Source organism: Oncorhynchus kisutch, linkage group LG10 (genome assembly GCF_002021735.2).
Source record: "Oncorhynchus kisutch isolate 150728-3 linkage group LG10, Okis_V2, whole genome shotgun sequence".
In the NCBI taxonomy this organism is placed as follows: domain Eukaryota; kingdom Metazoa; phylum Chordata; class Actinopteri; order Salmoniformes; family Salmonidae; genus Oncorhynchus; species Oncorhynchus kisutch.
In genome coordinates this window covers 20,095,968-20,116,111 of record NC_034183.2, presented here as the reverse complement: position 1 = coordinate 20,116,111, position 20,144 = coordinate 20,095,968, and the positions used below count along the sequence as shown (strand labels likewise).

At 42.0% G+C, this 20,144-nt stretch overlaps 2 protein-coding genes across 5 annotated transcripts in view; both read left to right on the top strand.

Moving 5' to 3' along the window:
- The window catches only part of LOC109897878 (AP-3 complex subunit delta-1), a 44,652-nt gene extending 31,261 nt beyond the window's left edge, over positions 1-13,391 (top strand). Inside the window, exons 19-34 of one of the 4 annotated variants that reach the window (XM_031833281.1) lie at positions 176-251; positions 502-680; positions 868-941; positions 3,406-3,553; positions 3,655-3,789; positions 4,216-4,269; positions 5,283-5,378; positions 5,633-5,770; positions 7,836-7,883; positions 9,066-9,086; positions 9,492-9,681; positions 9,816-9,904; positions 10,059-10,144; positions 10,325-10,446; positions 10,665-10,744; positions 10,886-13,391. In XM_031833281.1, coding sequence (XP_031689141.1) covers positions 176-251; positions 502-680; positions 868-941; positions 3,406-3,553; positions 3,655-3,789; positions 4,216-4,269; positions 5,283-5,378; positions 5,633-5,770; positions 7,836-7,883; positions 9,066-9,086; positions 9,492-9,681; positions 9,816-9,904; positions 10,059-10,144; positions 10,325-10,446; positions 10,665-10,744; positions 10,886-10,981 — 1,632 coding nt within the window. In that variant the 3' untranslated portion in view covers positions 10,982-13,391. Of the gene's footprint in view, positions 1-175; positions 252-486; positions 681-867; positions 942-3,405; positions 3,554-3,654; positions 3,790-4,215; positions 4,270-5,282; positions 5,379-5,632; positions 5,771-7,835; positions 7,884-9,065; positions 9,087-9,491; positions 9,682-9,815; positions 9,905-10,058; positions 10,145-10,324; positions 10,447-10,664; positions 10,745-10,885 lie in introns of all 4 variants that reach the window. The other 3 variants (XM_031833280.1, XM_020492510.2, XM_020492511.2) reach the window with 3 other exon arrangements.
- A 467-nt stretch (positions 13,392-13,858) lies between these two features.
- LOC109897877 (ubiquitin-conjugating enzyme E2 R2-like) overlaps positions 13,859-20,144 on the top strand; it is a 40,604-nt gene continuing 34,318 nt past the window's right edge. The window contains exon 1 of the mRNA XM_020492509.2: positions 13,859-14,520. Within this exon, the coding sequence (XP_020348098.1) occupies positions 14,341-14,520 (180 nt within the window). The 5' untranslated portion in view covers positions 13,859-14,340. The remainder of the gene's footprint in view (positions 14,521-20,144) is intronic.

Below are 20,144 nucleotides of genomic sequence, written 5' to 3'. Positions count from 1 at the left end.
TACACCTAAAGGGGTCCTAAAATTCTAAATCAAATAGCTAAGTTATCCATAGTATGACCACCTTAAAACAATTCCATATGTCCGCTTAGCACCCCCATCCCCCAACGTCTTAGAATCTAAAGAATGAAATTGACTAGAAGCCCATTGACATCCCTATGTTATTGTGTGTGCGCAGGTATACCAGGAGGCTGTTGGTGTGGAGCACATTCCAGTGGTGCAGATTGACCTCAGTGTGCCTCTCAAAGTCCCAGGTCAGTTACTCCGGCCACTACTTAATAACCAATTGATTTCAATGTACAGTGTATCAGTCAGTGGCTCTGCACACAGGACTCCAAACCTAACCCGTATCCCTCTTTCTCTCTTCGCCTCTGTCATAACTAAACCCCTCTTCTGTACCTCTTTCTGTCTCTCCTCTTTCTTTCTGTGTAATAACTTGACCCCACTTCCTCTTTCTTTCTCTTCCTTTTTCCCTCCCGTTGGGTTTAGGGATGCCAATGTCAGACCAGTATGTGAAGCTGGAAGAGGAGCGTCGGGAGAAAAACAAGGCAGACAGGAAGAAGAAGGACAAGAAGAAGAGGAGGGAGAAGGGCCGGCAGAGGAGGGGGGACTCGGGCCCAGAGAGTGAGGAGGACATCACCCCCGCACACATGGTGGACATCGTCACTGAAGAGATGCCAGAGGTACAGTAGGCCAGGCAGAGATGCCAGAAGTGCAGAGAGGCCAGTGGTGTACAGTAGGCCAGGCAGAGAGGCCAGGCACTTTCATAGGTGGTTCAGAGTGTAGCAGATAATAGACGTGGCCTTTGATAATAATTGCATATGCAAGGATGTTGTTTTGCTCTGTCACTCCATTCTCTTCCTGTCTCAGAATGCCTTGCCCAGTGATGACGATGACAAAGATCCCAACGACCCCCACAAAGCTTTGAACATCGACCTGGACAAGTGAGTTAACTCATCACTGACCTCTCGCTGTATTACAGATGTCCACTAATGGATTAGTATGAAAGTATAGGATATATAACCTGGCTGTGTTGTTATCTACTCTGTGGGGGTGTATAATCTCTTCCTGGCTCCACTGATGAGAGGCTGGCCTGGTCCTCTTCATCCTCACACACTCCCTCTCGCTGTGCTGTGCTCTGCTTTGTGGTGCTTTCCCTCTGTCTCTCTCATGCATACACACACACACCAACATCTGTTCTCTTGACTGTGCAGTTTGCTGGTGGCATCTCACAGGTGAGTACCTTCCCAGCCTCAGGAGAAGCCCCGTCTGGGCCTGGACTCAAGACTGACTGATCTGCTTCCTCTCTCTCTCTTGTCTCTCTCTCTCGCTGTGTCTCTCTGTCTATGTCTCTGTGTTTGGGCATGATGTGACTTTTACAGTTTGAAGTTTGATCCTTGTTTTCAACAACACTCTCTCCTGCTCACCCCTCCTCCATTTGAAACCTTCTACAAGCTGTTACGAATCCCTTTTGACCCGACAGTCTAGGGGGGATGGTAATGAGACCCGTAACATAACTCATGCAAATTTTTATTGTGACAAAGTAAAAGTGTGAACGAAATAACCACGACAACAGAAATCTACCGTCAAACTCCAGGTTTATTTATAAACACACGGTAATGGGGGGGGAGCAGGAAAAGGGGCTGAGCTAGACCCAAGGAAAGAAACAATAAATATACAAAAACACCCCTAAGCTAGACTAGCCTACTTTAACAACAGGTAACTAACTAACCAAAAATACAGTGGGTGGTCCGCCCAGTTCTAACTAGTGTATTTAACAAAGTTCACCTACGGGTAGTGTATGCCCATGGGCGACTTGTCTTGGTTTCCCCCTTTTCCCACCAGCAACAAACAAACACCATAACCAAAAACAATACTCACAGGTGATGACAAAGTGCTATGGAGGTGCTCAAACAAAAGAGAGGTTAAGACACAAAGCGAGAGTGAAACACAGAGACCTACAGACATGGCATTTACAGAGAGATTGAGCTCTAGAGCAAACAAATGATGGGGTTTTTAAACCATGGGGAAGGAACTGTGATAGGGTAGGAAATAGGAGGAGGTGTGTCTTCTGATTGATTGTTGACTGATTGGAGAGTGATTTTCACCTGTGAGGGGAGAAGGAGAGAAAAGAAACACACACACAGGATAACTGTATCCGTAACAAAGCTCACTTCAGAATATCAGCATTCACTCCATACAAAACTCTGTTAATGTGCCCACTTTGTGGCTGGAGCTAAAGAAAAGCGCTCTCACTTCTCACTAACATGAACAGATTGATGTGATAAGATGAGAGCTTATAGATTTCTCAGTGGAACTGCTGATTTTCTCAAGTCATGACTCAATCACCATTACTAATCATGGATGACTACTGTTGTTTTTACTAGTCAAATCCCCAAATCAAATCCTCACCCAATCCATGGGTCTTCTTCAACATAATGTTAATTGTTAGTTACTGAGTATGGTAACAATGTGATTGTTGTGGATAGTCAGATTAATATAATGGTTCGATTAAAACGTTGACATGCTTTGCAAGAAGAGAAATGTCACATAATCCTGTTTACATGGACACATCTGAAATCCATCTACCTGATGTCACTGATCAATGCAGAAATTCCCCTATCAAAGTAAACATTCTACCCCAGTGACCATTCTGAGGACATATAAAGTTTGAATGTGTAAACTACTTCAAAGACACATCCATTCAGTTGTTCCGAACTCACTTCACTCTCGCTAAAGAGGGAGGCTCGCTCGGTTGCTGCTAGCACATGCAGATCAAATACACTGCTAGAATGCCGATTTAAGGTGTTTAAATGTCCTAATAATTTGAAAGATTGCTCAGAAAACCAGGTGTTTTAATCGGCATATACTTACTTTGATTTTGACTGTTCGCTGATTTAAGATAAGCAGAGTAGTGTTTACATGACTATTGCATAATCTGCCTGCTGCCATAATCAGTTTAATATCGAATTATTACTGTGCATGTAAACATACTCAGTTACTGCAGTCACCAACAGAGGCCTCAATCCAGTTCTGATCTTGGATAAACATAAACCTGTTAATGGTGGTCTCCCTCCTGACTTCCCAGCTCTGCCTGAGGAATGGCTATGAAGGTTTGTGCTGAGCAAGTTTGCGTTTGAAATGTCATGCACCTGAGTGGAGTGGATGGGCTTGTCTCAACTAGCTTCCTTTCCTAATCTCCTTTCCTTCACTGGCATTGGTAAGTGAATCGACTGGATAGGTTTTCACCATGCTGCTTTTACCCTGTCTTTTCCTCCCATATCAGTGGTCATGGAGGAAAGGAGGCTAGTTAAGACTATTGAGACATAGCCGATGGCTGTAGTGTGACCAGAATCACTATGTACACTCAGGGCTGTGGTTTTATGTGTCTCCTCTCTGTGCTCTCAGGCCCCTGGCAGACAGCGAGAAGAAGCTGCCAGTTAGGACACACCGTCCCGATGAGGTCCTCAAGAGCCCCATAGAGGACGCGGAGGGGTTGGAGGTCACTTCAGAGCCCAAGAAGAAGAGCGGGAAGGAAAAGGACAAGGAGAGGAAGGTGAGGCCCTATTCTTTATGTCCTTGGAATATTTTTCATAAGTTTGTTTCTGTTTTTTGTGACCTTATTGTCTTAAGGAGTGTTTTTTTTTGTCATTGAAGAAGGGTAAAGAGAAGAAGAAGAAGAAACACAAACAAGAGGAAGGGGAGGATCTTATGGAGGCTGGGTCAGAGGAACCTGTCCAATCAAAAGTGACCAACGATGTGGCAGCCCAGCCTCCTGCCTCCACACCAGAGGTATGACATCACAAAGGGAGGGACTACCTTTTTTACAGGGTCAAGATTTGCACAATGTCATTCTGTGTAGGATATTAAAGAATTAAGGCTGACACTAAATAATTTAACTAAACTAAGAATTTGATTGAATTAAATTTATATAAAATAATCTGTCAAGCAAACACATTTCTTTGGTCATTTTAATTTATCAATCATTGTCATTGCTTCTTTCAAGCCCCCTCACCATCCTATCAGCAATAAAGATTAAATCAAGTATCAATCAGTATTTAAGATTGCAGTATGTCTAGTCGCTATCTTGAAATACTTGATTTATTCATGAAAATAACAGTGTAATCTCTGTATCCATTTTCATGAAGAGGTAGTGCTAAAATGTTAACCTCTCTATCCCCCTCACTCTTGCTCCCTCTCCCCCCCTCACTGTTGTAGGCTTCGGATCTGGATTTCTGGCTCTCAAATGCTCCAGTGCCCTCTGACCCTCAGGTTGAGTTCCCCTCTCTCTCTTTTACAGTCACTCCTTGTCCTTGTTGTCATTTATTTGTGTTCTAACAGTACCTCTTCATCCATCCTCTGCTCTTGTCTGATCCTCTTCGCCATGTGTGGTTCTTTCCTTCCTTCCATCCACTTTTCTCTTTCACCCTTGCATTACTGCCTCTCTTTCTGAGGTCACATAACCCTACTCATTCTGGGGTTGTCGTGTTTCTTAGTGTTGGTTCTCTCTGTTCTGGTTTTGCTCGATGTGTCTGTTTCTCGTCAGTGGTGGGGTCACAGTTGTTGTCAAGTGCAGGGGCCTCAGTGTTTGGAATCATGCTGACGGTTCTTGTTGTTCCTATCAAACCAATGAAACAGTAGCACAGCTCTTCATGTGTAGTAGGACTACATATAGACAGTGTTTTTTACTACATACTGAGTGCGTGTGACTACATACCCTGTGCTTGTGACAGTGCGTGTGTAACTGCAGAGCAGCTGTTAGACCAGGTGGAAGACTAATGACAACAGTACAGTATTCAGTTTAAAGCCAGACTAGTTCATAAAGTTTAGCTCTGTGACCCCACACTCTCTGTCCTCTGTTCTGAACTACTGTATGGGACTGTTTCAAGCAGAATCTGATCATTAGATATACATTGTTCAGGGTCTCGGCGTGTTGATTTTGTGTTTACACCACACCAACTGTCTGCCCTCAGGAAATAAGCTACGTCTAGCAGTCACCCAAATGTGACTTCACAGTTCACACATCCTGTCAGAACATGTTTCTGTATTTCTGTTTGAGTTTATTATTGTTCCATTTAAGTACAGATGTGAAGGGATGCTATCGACAATGGGTCCATTGGAACAATGTCAGGATTTGACAACTTCAAAACAACAAACAAATTACGACTAACCCAAACTACTACTACCTGTACTTTTATATGATCAATAAATGACAGCGTGTTGTATGTCAATAATCCTCCTAAATGTGTCCATACTCATTTTGAGGGCTGTGTGTGTGGTGACAGGAGGCCGCAGCAGTAACAGACGCTCCCCCTGCCTCCACTCCTGACGCTGCGTCTGGTGTGGCTGCCGTGGTCCCAGACTCTGAGCCTGAAGAGACTGTGAGTCACTCCACTTTACTGATGATGTCAGAATCACGAGACAGAAATCTCAGCTGTTACTAATTTGTATTTTATAAACCTTACAAAACATACACATACAAACGACAGCATCATTCATTACTAAGGATTCTACATTAAAGACTAGCGCAACAGGATACTGTATTTTGACAGATCTTGTCTGAGCACAGAAACTCTCCCTCCCTCTTTCTGAATAGACTGCCCTTTACACCATCCCCTGCTTGTTTCCCTCTCAGAAATCCTCCAAGCACAAGAAGAAGAAGCAGAAAAAGGAGAAGGACAAGAAAAAGAAGCACCATCATCATCACCATAGCGATGGAGCCAGAGAGGAGTCTGTGCAGAACGGCACGGTGGAGGACGAGGAGCCTCTGCCGGTCAGTAAACAATCACCTTTTAGTCTGTCCACTCAGTCCAATCCCTGTCCACTGGACGTTCAAGTAATAAATCAAATAAAATGAAACTTTGTCACATGCACCGAATACAACGAGTGTAGACCTTACCGTGAAATGCTTACTTACAAGCCCTTAACCAACAGTGCAGTTCAAGAAGAGTAAAGAAAATATTTACCAAATAAACGTAACACAATAACAATAACGAGGCTATATACAGGGGGTACCGAGTTGGTGTGCGGGGGTACAGGTTAGTTGTGCCCCCACAATACTGTCCATATAAAACATCCCTACCTTCACCCATTGATTTGACACAAGTATGCAGTGTGTATACACTCCCTATCTCAAATAGCATATATACATACAGTGCCTTGCGAAACTATTCGGCCACCTTGAACTTTGCGACCTTTTGCCACATTTCAGGCTTCAAACATAAAGATATAAAACTGTATTTTTTGTGAAGAATCAACAACAAGTGGGACACAATCATGAAGTGGAATGACATTTATTGGATATTTCAAACTTTTTTAACAAATCAAAAACTGAAAAATTGGGCGTGCAAAATTATTCAGCCCCCTTAAGTTAATACTTTGTAGCGCCGCCTTTTGCTGCGATTACAGCTGTAAGTCGCTTGGGGTATGTCTCAATCAGTTTTGCACATCGAGAGACTGACATTTTTTCCCATTCCTCCTTGCAAAACAGCTCGAGCTCAGTGAGGTTGGATGGAGAGCATTTGTGAACAGCAGTTTTCAGTTCTTTCCACAGATTCTCGATTGGATTCAGGTCTGGACTTTGACTTGGCCATTCTAACACCTGGATATGTTTATCTTTGAACCATTCCATTGTAGATTTTGCTTTATGTTTTGGATCATTGTCGTGTTGGAAGACAAATCTCCGTCCCAGTCTCAGGTCTTCTTCCAGAATGGTCCTGTATTTGGCTGCATCCATCTTCCCATCAATTTTAACCATCTTCCCTGTCCCTGCTGAAGAAAAGCAGGCCCAAACCATGATGCTGCCACCACCATGTTTGACAGTTGGGATGGTGTGTTCAGGGTGATGAGCTGTGTTGCTTTTACGCCAAACAACGTTTTGCATTGTTGCCAAAAAGTTCAATTTTGGTTTCATCTGACCAGAGCACCTTCTTCCACATGTTTGGTGTGTCTCCCAGGTGGCTTGTGGCAAACTTTAAAAAAAGAACACTTTTTATGGATATCTTTAAGAAATGGCTTTCTTCTTGCCACTCTTCCATAATGGCCAGATTTGTGCAATATACGACTGATTGTTGTCCTATGGACAGAGTCTCCCACCTCAGCTGTAGATCTCTGCAGTTCATCCAGAGTGATCATGGGCCTCTTGGCTGCATCTCTGATCAGTCTTCTCCTTGTATGAGCTGAAAGTTTAGAGGGACGGCCAGGTCTTGGTAGATTTGCAGTGGTCTGATACTCCTTCCATTTCAATATTATCGCTTGCACAGTGCTCCTTGGGATGTTTAAAGCTTGGGAAATCTTTTTGTATCCAAATCCGGCTTTAAACTTCTTCACAACAGTATCTCGGACCTGCCTGGTGTGTTCCTTGTTCTTCATGATGCTCTCTGCGCTTTTAACGGACCTCTGAGACTATCACAGTGCAGGTGCATTTATACGGAGACTTGATTACACACAGGTGGATTGTATTTATCATCATTAGTCATTTAGGTCAACATTGGATCATTCAGAGATCCACACTGAACTTCTGGAGAGAGTTTGCTGCACTGAAAGTAAAGGGGCTGAATAATTTTGCACGCCCAATATTTCAGTTTTTGATTTGTTAAAAAAGTTTGAAATATCCAATAAATGTCGTTCCACTTCATGATTGTGTCCCACTTGTTGTTGATTCTTCACAAAAAAAAAATACAGTTTTATATCTTTATGTTTGAAGCCTGACATGTGGCAAAAGGTCGCAAAGTTCAAGGGGGCCGAATACTTTCGCAAGGCACTGTAGTCCAGACCTGGGTCTAGTTCCCTTGTTTGCATATTGAGTGAGAACTGACCAGGCTCTTCTCTCTTTACAGCCCATGTCCAATTACGCCATGCTGGCTGAGAACTCCTACATCAAGATGGTGAGTGGGATGGAGCGAGTCGCTTGGGTCCACTGGAGAAGTATACTATTGTTGTGTATCTTCTATAGCCACTCATATTGAGAGAGAGAGAGAGAGTGAGAGAGTGAGAGAGTGAGAGAGAGTGAGAGAGAGTGAGAGTGAGAGAGAGTGAGAGAGAGTGAGAGAGAGAGAGAGAGAGAGAGAGAGAGAGAGAGAGAGAGAGAGAGAGAGAGAGAGAGAGAGAGAGAGAGAGAGAGAGAGAGAGAGAGAGAGAGAGAGAGAGAGAGAGAGAGAGAGAGAGAGAGAGAGAGAGAGAGAGAGAGAGAGAGAGAGAGAGAGAGAGAGAGAGAGAGAGAGAGAGAGAGAGAGAGAGAGAAGAGAGAGAGAGAGAGAGAGAGAGAGAGAGAGAGAGAGAGAGGAGAGAGGAGAGAGAGAGAGAGAGAGAGAGGAGAGAGAGAGAGAGAGAGAGAGAGAGAGAGAGAGAGGAGAGAGAGAAGAGGAGAGAGAGAGAGAGGAGAGAGAGAGAGAGAGAGAGAGAGAGAGAGAGAGAGGAGAGAGAGAGAGAGAGAGAGAGAGAGAGAGAGACCCTTTGCTATGAGACTCAAAATTGAGCTCAGGTGCATCCTGTTTCCATTGATCATACTTGAGATGCTTCTACAACTTGGAGTCCACCTGTGGTAAATTCAATTGATTGGACATGATTTGGAAAGGCACACACCTGTCTATGAAAATGTCCCACAGTTGACAGTGCATGTCAGAGCAAAAACCAAGCCATGAGGTCGAAGGAATTGTCCGTAGAGCTCTGAGACAGGATTGTGTCAGCCACAGATCCGGGGAAGGGTACCAAAAAATGTCTGCAGCATTGAAGATCCCCAAGAACACAGTGGCCTCCATCATTCTTAAATGGAAGAAGTTTGGAACCACAAAGACTCTTCCTACAGCTGGTTGCCCGGCAAAACTGGGCAATCGGGGAAGAAGGGCTTTGGTCAGGGAGGTGACCAAGAACCTGATGGTCACTCTGACAGAGCTCCAGAGTTCCTCTGTGGAGATGGGAGAACAAGATTGAAGTGTGTAGATTGATTTTAGAATAAGGCTGTAACGTTAAAATGTGGGAAAAGTCAAGGGGTCTGAATACTTTCCGAATGCACTGTATATACTGTAAGTGGACCCCTCCTTATGCTCCCTATTTTTCTCTCTTTCAAGATGAAGCAGGATGCTGATGAGGTATTGGGTGAAGTTCTATGAACTGCAGGCTATGGGTTTTACAGGAGAATCTTCTAGATGTTCTGTGTGGTTGTGCTTTTTCTCAGACTGTGCCCCCTGGCTTAATCACCCTGTGATAACCAAGCTGTTATGCAGAGATGTGTATATTGGAAAATGTAACTATTATTCACAACACCATAAGCCAGGGGCATCCTCTTTGAGTGTGTGATGTTATGATTCTACTGTCCTATCAGTGCTGTTTCCAGGTTGCTTCATAAAAATCACATGGGATTCATGTTGGGATCGGAATGGTTGAATCGATTTGCTGGTTTGCATGCAAGTAAATTTGCTGGGCTCCTTATGTGAACACTGCTGGCTATGGGGTGGGTTGACCTCCGCTTCATCCCTCTCTCTTTCCCTCTTTAGGTGTGTGACATCCAGGGGAACCTGCATGACGGTAGCCAGGTGGTGGTCTCTGTCATCTTTGAAAATAAGTGTGACAGTTTCATCAAGTCCATGGAGTTCAATGTGATGGACTCTCTCAACTCCAAGCTGCAGCGGCCTGAGGGAGCCGGCCCACATGACAGCCTCACCGTGCCCTTCCATCTGCCCCCCGGTGAGGAAGCAGGAGAGACTGGGAGGAGGAAAAAGCTATGGAAACTTATTGAAATAAGAGCTAAATTCCCATCCAAATATTCCCATTCCCAATTTACATCCAAACAAATAAAAAAAATGTATCTTGTTCCTCAGGGATCTCTAGCGAGGCACGGTTCATCTTCTCAGTGCAGAGCATTGTGATGCCTCAGAAACTGAAGGGAACCCTCACCTTCATAGTCAAGGTAAGTATTGCTCTCCACAAAGGCCTCACATTCCCCCACTATCCCTCTTTGACTCTGGGTACAGTCTATTTCACTGCTCAAGGTTCTACTAACCTTTTTCCTCACTTGTAAAAGTGTATTGTTAACCTTCTGCTGTTATAATGTTCTCCCACAGACTGAGGATTCCTCCACTCATGAGAAACTAGACTTTAAACTGCACTTTACCTGCACCTCATACCTGATCACCACTCCCTGCTACAGGTCAGTGCTGCTAGCTGTCCCCAAAGAACCTCATTCTGCTGTTTTAATAATAATGAACGTTACCTAACTGTAGATTTGGAGCTATTGGCTTAGTGTGCTGTGCCCTGATCTGAACTTCAGATTAAACTGCTTGTGAGCTAGTATGTGATGCGTAGTGAATGTGATTGTTGTTGTTTACAGTGACGCGTATGCTAAGCTGTTGGAGTCAGGGGACCTCAAGGGAAGCTCTCTGAAGCTGGAGGGAATCAACCAGCCTTTCCACCATCTACTGGCTAGGATCTGCTTCCACCACCACTTCTCTGGTGGGTACACTGGGACTGGGGAATACAGGGGGAGAGGGTAGGGCATTGGGAGGTATTAGGTGGAGAGTGGACATATTTATTGAGGTGATTTGTAGTTCACTGTGTCGTCTTGCAGAAATCTCCCTCTTTGAATGAACATTAACTTGATGTGGTAAATAAAGACCTTTTAGATTTTGAGTTGTTTAATGAGCTTACGGTTGTGTTCCTGTCTCAACCAGTGGTGGAGAGGATTGATTCCTGTGCCTCCATGTACAGCAGGTCAATCCAGGGTCACCATGTGTGTCTGCTGGTCAAAACTGTAAGTAGCTCCATTCCTCCTTGTCAGTCAGGGGGCCAGACATCCAAATATTGGTCTCCATTTTACTCAAATGAGATCTTCTCCTCAGACATCCTTGTAACGTTTGCCCTCTCTGTCTGTCTGTGTCCCTGTCCGTCTCAGGCTGATCAGACCGTGTCTATCGATGCTAAATGTGACGAGCCGGGCCTGCTTAGGAATGTGCTGGATGAGATCAAGCTGACCTTCTCTCAATGCTGATTGTGTCTGACAGCCCCTTGGTGTGCCCCCCTACCCCCTGCTCAACCCCTCCCTCACTGAAACACATGTAATCATGTTACAAACACTGCGGCTGGCACTCCCAGGTTCACCCTATTAATTAGTCCTCAGAATCACACATTTCCTTGACGCCCCTCTTGCACTCAGAACTGCTCTTTCTCCTTCACTGATTTGCTCTATACAAACCCCCTCTGTGCGCTTTTAGTTTCAAACTGGTTTTCCCTGCTCCCCCCTCCACTCTCTCTCATCGTCATTACAGTCTGTGATGGTAATGTAATCTGACAACTGGCCTTTTTTTGTTGTTGGTTGAATTGTGTTTTCACTGTCTTGATTTGTTTTTGTTTGTTGCTGTTTTTGTTTTCTGACGTCCGTCTCCGCCTTTCCCCCTGTTGCATTAAACATCAGCGTGTTACTGCTACTCTCTACTATAGTCCTGTAGAATGTGTGACTTCTTCTGACTGGCCCGTTGGAAATGTCATGTCAACTTTAAACTGCTCTGAGCTGACCTCTGAGCTGAAATCCTACCTGACCTGATCTCATGTCTGAAGGAGACTGACCTACCCTCTGGTGTCACTCCTCCATGCTTCAACTATGCTCAGCTTCAGTTTGACCTGTGTCACAGGAACATATCAATCCCTATAAGAATTTTAAATGCCTGAGCTGGAAAGTTACACTAAGAGTTTATTGGGAAAAGAGAATGCAGGCGGTTACACTTTGACCAGGTCCGAACTTAGACACACTGGCACAAAGTATGTTTCTGCAACCTTTTCCAAAAGTGAACATTGTCCGGCTTCCTTACTCTGTCTCTTATTATAGACATGGGTAGAAGGGCGTCTTTTTACAATTGTATGATTTATCGCTTTGATTATGCTGTAATCGTGGAAGGGTATTGTACTGCTCATCTGCCACTCTCTCTTGCCTCAGGCATGTCTACAGTATCTGAAATGAGTGACAAAGTAATATAGAACTTGTGGAAAATGAAGGCCAGCTATCACATATTGCAGCTCACGTGGCTTTGCTATAATAGCAGGCTCTCCATACTTAACTGTTAAAGTTATCCTATGTGTTGATAGGCTTAGTTTGAGATCACCTATGGGGATGGAAGGCTATTCTAGTCATAATTCATTCTGGGATATCAATGGTACTTAGTTGATACATTTTATTTTGAATCAGTATTAACCAATGTGGCTTCTTGTTTACTGTATCTTTCTTGAGAAAGCCAACAAGTCGTCAGTCAAGACGTTTGTCTTTCATATCATCCAAACCTCTTGTGTCTGTGCCACTAACTCTCGCACTATACAATACATCCTACATGTCACTGATAGTCATAAACCGATGTTACTTCAGTGTTCTCTTCTCTCAGAACTACCCTGCTGCCACATGTGCATTGGCATAATGATGAACATGAAGGGTCATCATTTAAATGGCTTCTTCCTTTCATGACTTGCTCAGAGGTACTTGCTGTCTAGTTACACTCAACGCGTCTCACTGCCTGGTCCAGCACGATGTAGTAGCAACTTTAAACTGATCCCATCATGTTTTGTTTGTATTCCAACTTACCCACATTCCTTTCTTACAAGTGTAGATGAGCCATTCCATGAGTTTCTTCTGCACCATGTTAGTGTGAGTACAAAGTGAAGAACATACAGGGATGTTATCCGCAAAACCATATCCTTCCTGGAAAAGTGCTTTGATTGATTTAAGTTATAGAATGGCAATGAAAAAATTACTTGTAATCATATGTTGTACTAATTAAAAAGTTCTGTGCAGAGTATTTCATAAAAATGTGTATCTTGCATGATTAGGAAATGTATACTTAAAAAGATATATATATTTCCCCTATCCAAGGACACTCACACACATACAAAACTCCCTTGTCATTTCTTGGTTGTCTTTTTCTTTTATAGTTTTTTTTTATATGAAGTGAAAGTTGAATTAATCATGCTGCAGTTTTTGATGGTGTTGTATTTTTATCTATTATAAGTTTGAATATTTTGAATGATTTAACATCAGGGGAAGGAGGTTATATTTGGTGTCATGGCGCTGAGAGGAGTAGAGAAGAAAAGGTCTTGTGATACAGTTCAGAGAAGCTACCCACTGTCTTAATACTTTTTTCTGGTCAATTATAGTGATTATCTTGCGGCGTTTGGCTTATGACATTAAAATATATTCTCATTTCTCCTTGTTTGAAGGTCTGGTCCAACTCCTTCATTGTCTATTCTCCAGCTATATGATGTAATATGTTTTAAGAGGGGACTACATGAGCAAGTCAAAATTAGTCATATATTATGAACATTCACTTTTAGAACAGAGAAGTGTACCCAAATTGAAATAAAGGCTGAGCTGCTGTAATCTGTGTTAAGGTGAACCAATAAACTCCCACATATAATTATTTCAGGCTTTTTATTCACATCTTATCTCTGTGTATCAAACATGCTGTATATTCAAAGGATATGCAAATACTACCGTATCAAGGATATTTAGTTGGCCAACATCTCACTTCAGCATGCACTAGAGTGGCCTTTCCCAAAAACCTGCCTTCCCCAATAACTAATACAGTACTTTGTGTGAAACTGCTTATTCTTTCTATGTGTGCAAGTTCCTTTAAATTATAAATGTCAATATAGCCTAAGTGATTTGGAGGCTGTGTGTAGGTACTGTCTAACTTCAATTCCCATATGGAAAGAAGTGGAGTTGCAACCACAAAACATTCCCAACATATATATTTTTTGGACGAGATTAAAATATTAACGTTTCGGGCTTCATGATTCTGAAGAATTCAATTGCAGACCGAAACAATATTTTAACCTTGCTTAAACTATTAATGCCGAATAAGTGTTGTGCCTTTTCAATAACACCAACTCCCAGAAAGCTTTGCGAGCACTTCACTACTCATGGCATCAAGCTTTGTGGGACCAGCTTGAGCGACTTTAGTGGCGACACCGTGAAGTAGCTACTGTTGTATAATTGAGGGGAGATCCCTACTCAGACAGCCGTTAATTTGTTTGTTTTCTAGTTTGCTTTGACCACTAAAATTTACTTCGAGCAATTCTGTCTTACGGTAAATTAGGATCTTACTCAACAGGGAGTAACTACTGTAGCAAGCTAGCTTTGGGTTTGTGGGTTGGTTGGTTGTCAGCGAGAGGTTTACGCGTTGGTTTGTTCGATCACAGTGGAAGAGAACCGAACGCGAACGTAATAACAGACGACATTTTTGTAGATGTGAGGAAACGTGTGAACAATCAAAAGGTTTCTCAGGTGTTGGTTGTGGTGGAATTAGATAACTACCGTTCTCTAAAAAGGTCTAGATAGGTTTTTGTTTATACAGATCGTCGCGGACTATGGCTCATGGACATCATGTAGCCAGTTCCCAAAAAGCACTCATGTTAGAGATGAAAAGTCTTCAAGATGAGCCAGTTGAAGGGTTCAGGATAACTTTAGTGGACGAGTCGGACTTGTACAACTGGGAAGTTGCAATATTTGGACCCCCAAATACTCACTACGAGGGAGGTTATTTTAAGGTGAGTATGGAATTGCTGAATATTTAAGATGGCCATCAAATCACCCATATAGTTATCGCAGTTGTTTTGTCCAACCTTGGTTAACCAGAACAAATTGTGCCTGGTCAGTGTTCTCTTGCCCCTAAGTTACAGTCGAACGTCTGCAAATATTATGGCGAGAAGAGTTATATTTTGTCACTTTTGGTTGTGACGTAGCTAACGATTGACAACCAACCTGGCTTAGTTTGAGATGGCCAGCTCGAGCAACATGTGACGATCCACAAAACATGTTAACGTTTTCATGGAAAACTTTGGAGGAAACGGACATTGTCAACTTATCACTGTATTCAGCAGGGCCGGACTTCCGCTTTTGGGGCCCCGACCCCCATCTCCAGTGCCCCCGCCAACACATTTTGCCATGGGGGCAGAGAGAAACGTAATGGATACACATCTGCTGATAATGATAAAGATCAAATCGGACCTATTTCTATTGTATTTTCTTATATAGTGCAGTAGTAATGGTGTCTATTTGTTGGCACTAACTGGCTCGTTGGCCAAGGCCTATGGGGTAATTCATGTTTTTTTTGTTGATACGCTGAGATGATCACATTTAGTTTATTATGAAGCATTTATGTATCCAAACAAGCACGTAACGTCTTCATAGTTCATAAAGGTCTGGTTAACTGACTGATATTAACTCATAGAATAAAACGTATAATATCTCGTAAACCTTTGTTAACCTCAGACCTTATTTTATGTATTTATCTCAAAACCTCATTCTTTCCCCCTTAATTTCCCCCATTGGAATGGCTGAACTAACCAGGGGTAACTTATTTCAGTTTTTTAGAACTAAAGCTGCCGATATCTATAAGCCATCAAACGGTTCCTTCGTTTTCATAGTTATTAAGCAATAGCAGCTGGTAGCATTGTCCATCCTGTTTGAAATGGACTCAGTTGGGCTGGGTGACATGGCCAATATATATCACAGTATTTAAAATGAAATGGACCGTTTTAAATTTGCTTTATTAGTAGTGCATGACCGTATGGTGGCAACATACATTCTAAGTGATTTAAATAGGTATTTCTCCATTCTGATTGTTTTAATAATTTTCTGCATTTTCATACACTTCTGCATTTCCTACACTGATTTGAGAGCATTTCCACACTGCCACATAGGACTGCACGATATGGGCAAACAATCTAGGCCTTATTTTTAACCAAATGTTGCAATTACGATTAGACTTGTGATTTAGAGCAAAACACTTGAGTGAACTGTTGGAATCATGGCAATATAATGATTATTTTAATTTATATAGTTAGAATATAATAGAGGGCGCTTTGAATAGTGTTTGACATGACAACAAATTAAAATTCCAGGGAGGAGTTATTGTGAAAGGGTAGGAACCAACGTGTTAAGTGTTTCCTAGGGGACCCTATAATCTTTGGCTACATTTAATGTTTTCTTTTAGCTACTTCATTTAGCTTTATTATTCTTGCTTTGTGAATTCCTCATCGTTTTAGAATAAACTGTGGCACTAACAAAATGCTGATTTAGGTCTCCACCATCACTAGTATTAGGCTGTATAGCTAATACTAATATAGCTCTGACTCAGTACATTTATTAGCTAGCTAGTGATTAGCATTAGCGGCTAATAAGATTTAGGCCCAACTTGTTATGAAAAATACAAACTAGCTTTTTGCATATTTTAGAAACAAACTAATCGTGTAATTATAAACATTAGTGGAGTTATATTAAGAAGCAAAGTGAACATCATTGTTATCAACATTGTTAAATGTGCTGCATTGACTATGCAGACTGAACGCAAGTGTCTTGTGGTCGAGGAACAACAAATGAGCTTCTTGAGTGACGGAGTGGGGCTAGGTCTATGTGGAAAGCGGCATGGAGAGATGACTCAAGTAGCGAAGTAAACTATAAAAGTCAACGTTACACACAGAGTATCACGTTTAACGAAATTAAAATACCGTTAAAGAAGGTAAAGTAAAAACCCAAACCGGTCCATGCATCAATACCGGTATATCGTCAAATACAGTATATCGCCCAGCTGTCACTCTAAGCACCTAGAATTATAGCCTAGTCTCAATATCTACATATATTTTCTTATTGATATTTGGATTGTAAACACTCAAACGATGGTGTGTTTGTTTCTTGTAGACTGAACATTTGGGTTTTTCTCTCACTGGGGTTTAACTGACTTAGCATCCAACCTGCAGAGTTTGTGTGTCCCTCTCAGCAAAGGCAACTAGAAACAAACTCATCTGTATGTCGATAGTACCCCTAACTCTATGTATTAACAAGGGTTGTTTACCATTTAGTCTAAAATTTATATCTGGTTGTAGCTACTGTATTATAGTACTAACCAGTGTGGCAGATTTAAGTTCAAAAGTAAAAAATAACCACAACAAGTATGAATAACTTACCAAAACTGTCCATACAGACATAATTCAATCGCTCTATTGGAAAACAGGTCTAAAGACAGATACAGATTGTGAGAAACATTTTCTTTCTCCATTATCTTGTAATCCCTACCCTTATGAAAAAAGATTGCAGTCAGAGTGCAGTATAACTGCATGAATTTTGCAGTGTAACTGCAGTTAAAGTGCACTATAACCACGGCCAGATGTCACACAGGATGTATAAATCTGAAGCCTCTGTTTAGAACATTCAAATATGGTGATGAGAGGAAGTCCAGTGGCAGTAAGTGGGATAATAATGATTCTTTGTCTGATTTCACACATGTACACGTGTGTAAATTGGAAATAAATTTTTTTGCGTATCCCTCAGAGTTGGGTCACTGCCAGGGTCTGCCATTTCAAATAGTGACTGTGACACAATTAGGGTTATGTGCCTTGCTCAAAGGCAGATAGGGGATTTGAACTAGCGACCTTTCGGTTACTGACCCAATTCTCTAACCGATAGGCTACCTGCCAGCCACATAACAGAGAAGATGGAGCTACAGTGCCTTGCGAAAGTATTCGGCCCCCTTGAACTTTGTGACCTTTTGCCACATTTCAGGCTTCAAACATAAAGATGTAAAACTGTATTTTTTTTGTGAAAAATCAACAACAAGTGGGACACAATCATGAGGTGGAACGACATTTATTGGATATTTCAAACTTTTTTAACAAATCAAAAACTGAAAAATTGGGCGTGCAAAATTATTCAGCCCCCTTAAGTTAATACTTTGTAGCGCCACCTTTTGCTGCGATTACAGCTGTAAGTCGCTTGGGGTATGTCTCTATCAGTTTTGCACATCGAGAGACTGAATTTTTTTCCCATTCCTCCTTGCAAAACAGCTCGAGCTCAGTGAGGTTGGATGGAGAGCATTTGTGAACAGCAGTTTTCAGTTCTTTCCACAGATTCTCGATTGGATTCAGGTCTGGACTTTGACTTGGCCATTCTAACACCTGGATATGTTTATTTTTGAACCATTCCATTGTAGATTTTGCTTTATGTTTTGGATCATTGTCGTGTTGGAAGACAAATCTCCGTCCCAGTCTCAGGTCTTTTGCAGACTCCATCAGGTTTTCTTCCAGAATGGTCCTGTATTTGGCTCCCTCCATCTTCCCATCAATTTTAACCATCTTCCCTGTCCCTGCTGAAGAAAAGCAGGCCCAAACCATGATGCTGCCACCACCATGTTTGACAGTGGGGATGGTGTGTTCAGGCTGATGAGCTGTGTTGCTTTTACGCCAAACATAACGTTTTGCATTGTTGCCAAAAAGTAAAATTTTGGTTTCATCTGACCAGAGCACCTTCTTCCACATGTTCGGTGTGTCTCCCAGGTGGCTTGTGGCAAACTTTAAACAACACTTTTTATGGATATCTTTAAGAAATGGCTTTCTTCTTGCCACTCTTCCATAAAGGCCAGATTTGTGCAATATACGACTGATTGTTGTCCTATGGACAGAGTCTCCCACCTCAGCTGTAGATCTCTGCAGTTCATCCAGAGTGATCATGGGCCTCTTGGCTGCATCTCTGATCAGTCTTCTCCTTGTATGAGCTGAAAGTTTAGAGGGACGGCCAGGTCTTGGTAGATTTGCAGTGGTCTGATACTCCTTCCATTTCAATATTATCGCTTGCACAGTGCTCCTTGGGATGTTTAAAGCTTGGGAAATCTTTTTGTATCCAAATCCGGCTTTAAACTTCTTCACAACAGTATCTCGGACCTGCCTGGTGTGTTCCTTGTTCTTCATGATGCTCTCTGCGCTTTTAACGGACCTCTGAGACTATCACAGTGCAGGTGCATTTATACGGAGACTTGATTACACACAGGTGGATTGTATTTATCATCATTAGTCATTTAGGTCAACATTGGATCATTCAGAGATCCTCACTGAACTTCTGGAGAGAGTTTGCTGCACTGAAAGTAAAGGGGCTGAATAATTTTGCACGCCCAATTTTTCAGTTTTTGAAATATCCAATAAATGTCGTTCCACTTCATGATTGTGTCCCACTTGTTGTTGATTCTTCACAAAAAATACAGTTTTATATCTTTGTTTGAAGCCTGAAATGTGGCAAAAGGTCGCAAAGTTCAAGGGGGCCGAATACTTTCGCAAGGCACTGTAGATAAAACTTTTCTGACATTCTGCAAATTTTCTCATTGATGAAACATTAGATCTCAATGCAAGTTTATTTTCCCTGAACCAGAATCTGTTACGAACACTGTGCAATAAGTTTTGTAGACTTTGCCAAAGTTTCAAAAAATTCTGTTGTTTAGGAGTGCAAGGGTCAATTGAGTTATTGCACACACGCAATTCATAGAGAAGATGTTCCCTAACAGATATATGCAAATGCATGCTAAAACATGCCAATAGGATCTCGCTAGCTCGTGCTCTGCCCACCTCCTTGCTTGTTCTGCCCACTATAGTAAATTTACTCCCATTGGAAATGACGCAGATGAGATATCTTAGGTTAGTTACCGGTATATTTGGTATAACTGCAGTTCAAGTGCAGTACACTGCAGTTATGCTGCAATAACTGTTTCAACAATACCACAATTGACTGCAGTCACTAACTTACTGCAGTTTAAGTATTCTATTTGTGTGTAAGGGTATTGTTTAGCCTGCCTAAGACCTTTGTGTAAAAGAAGGCTCATGTCCTCTGTTTTGCTCGGCAACAGGGGGTGGTATAGCTCACAGAGGGAAGTGCAGTAGGTTAGACCTCTTCATTACTTGCCTAGCTCAGAAAGTACACTGAAGAAAAATATAAAAGCAACATGCATAATTTCTACGATTTTACTAAATTACAGTTCATATTACGAAATCAGTCAATTAAATACATTCTTTAGGCTCTAATCTATTGGTTGCACATGACTGGTAGTACAGATCTGCACCCGTTGGTCACAGATATAAAATAAAAAGTAGGGGTGTTGATCAGAACTAGTCAGTATCTGGTGTGACCCATTTGCCTCATGTAGCATGACACATCTCCTTCAAATCAAAGGTTATTTGTCAAATGCAACAGGTGTATGTATGTATGTATACATACATACATACATACATACATACATACATACATACATACATACATACATACATACACCTTTTTCTAAAACTGCACATTTTAGAGTGGCATTTCATTGTCCCCAGCACAAGGTGTACATGTGATCATGCTTTTTAATCAG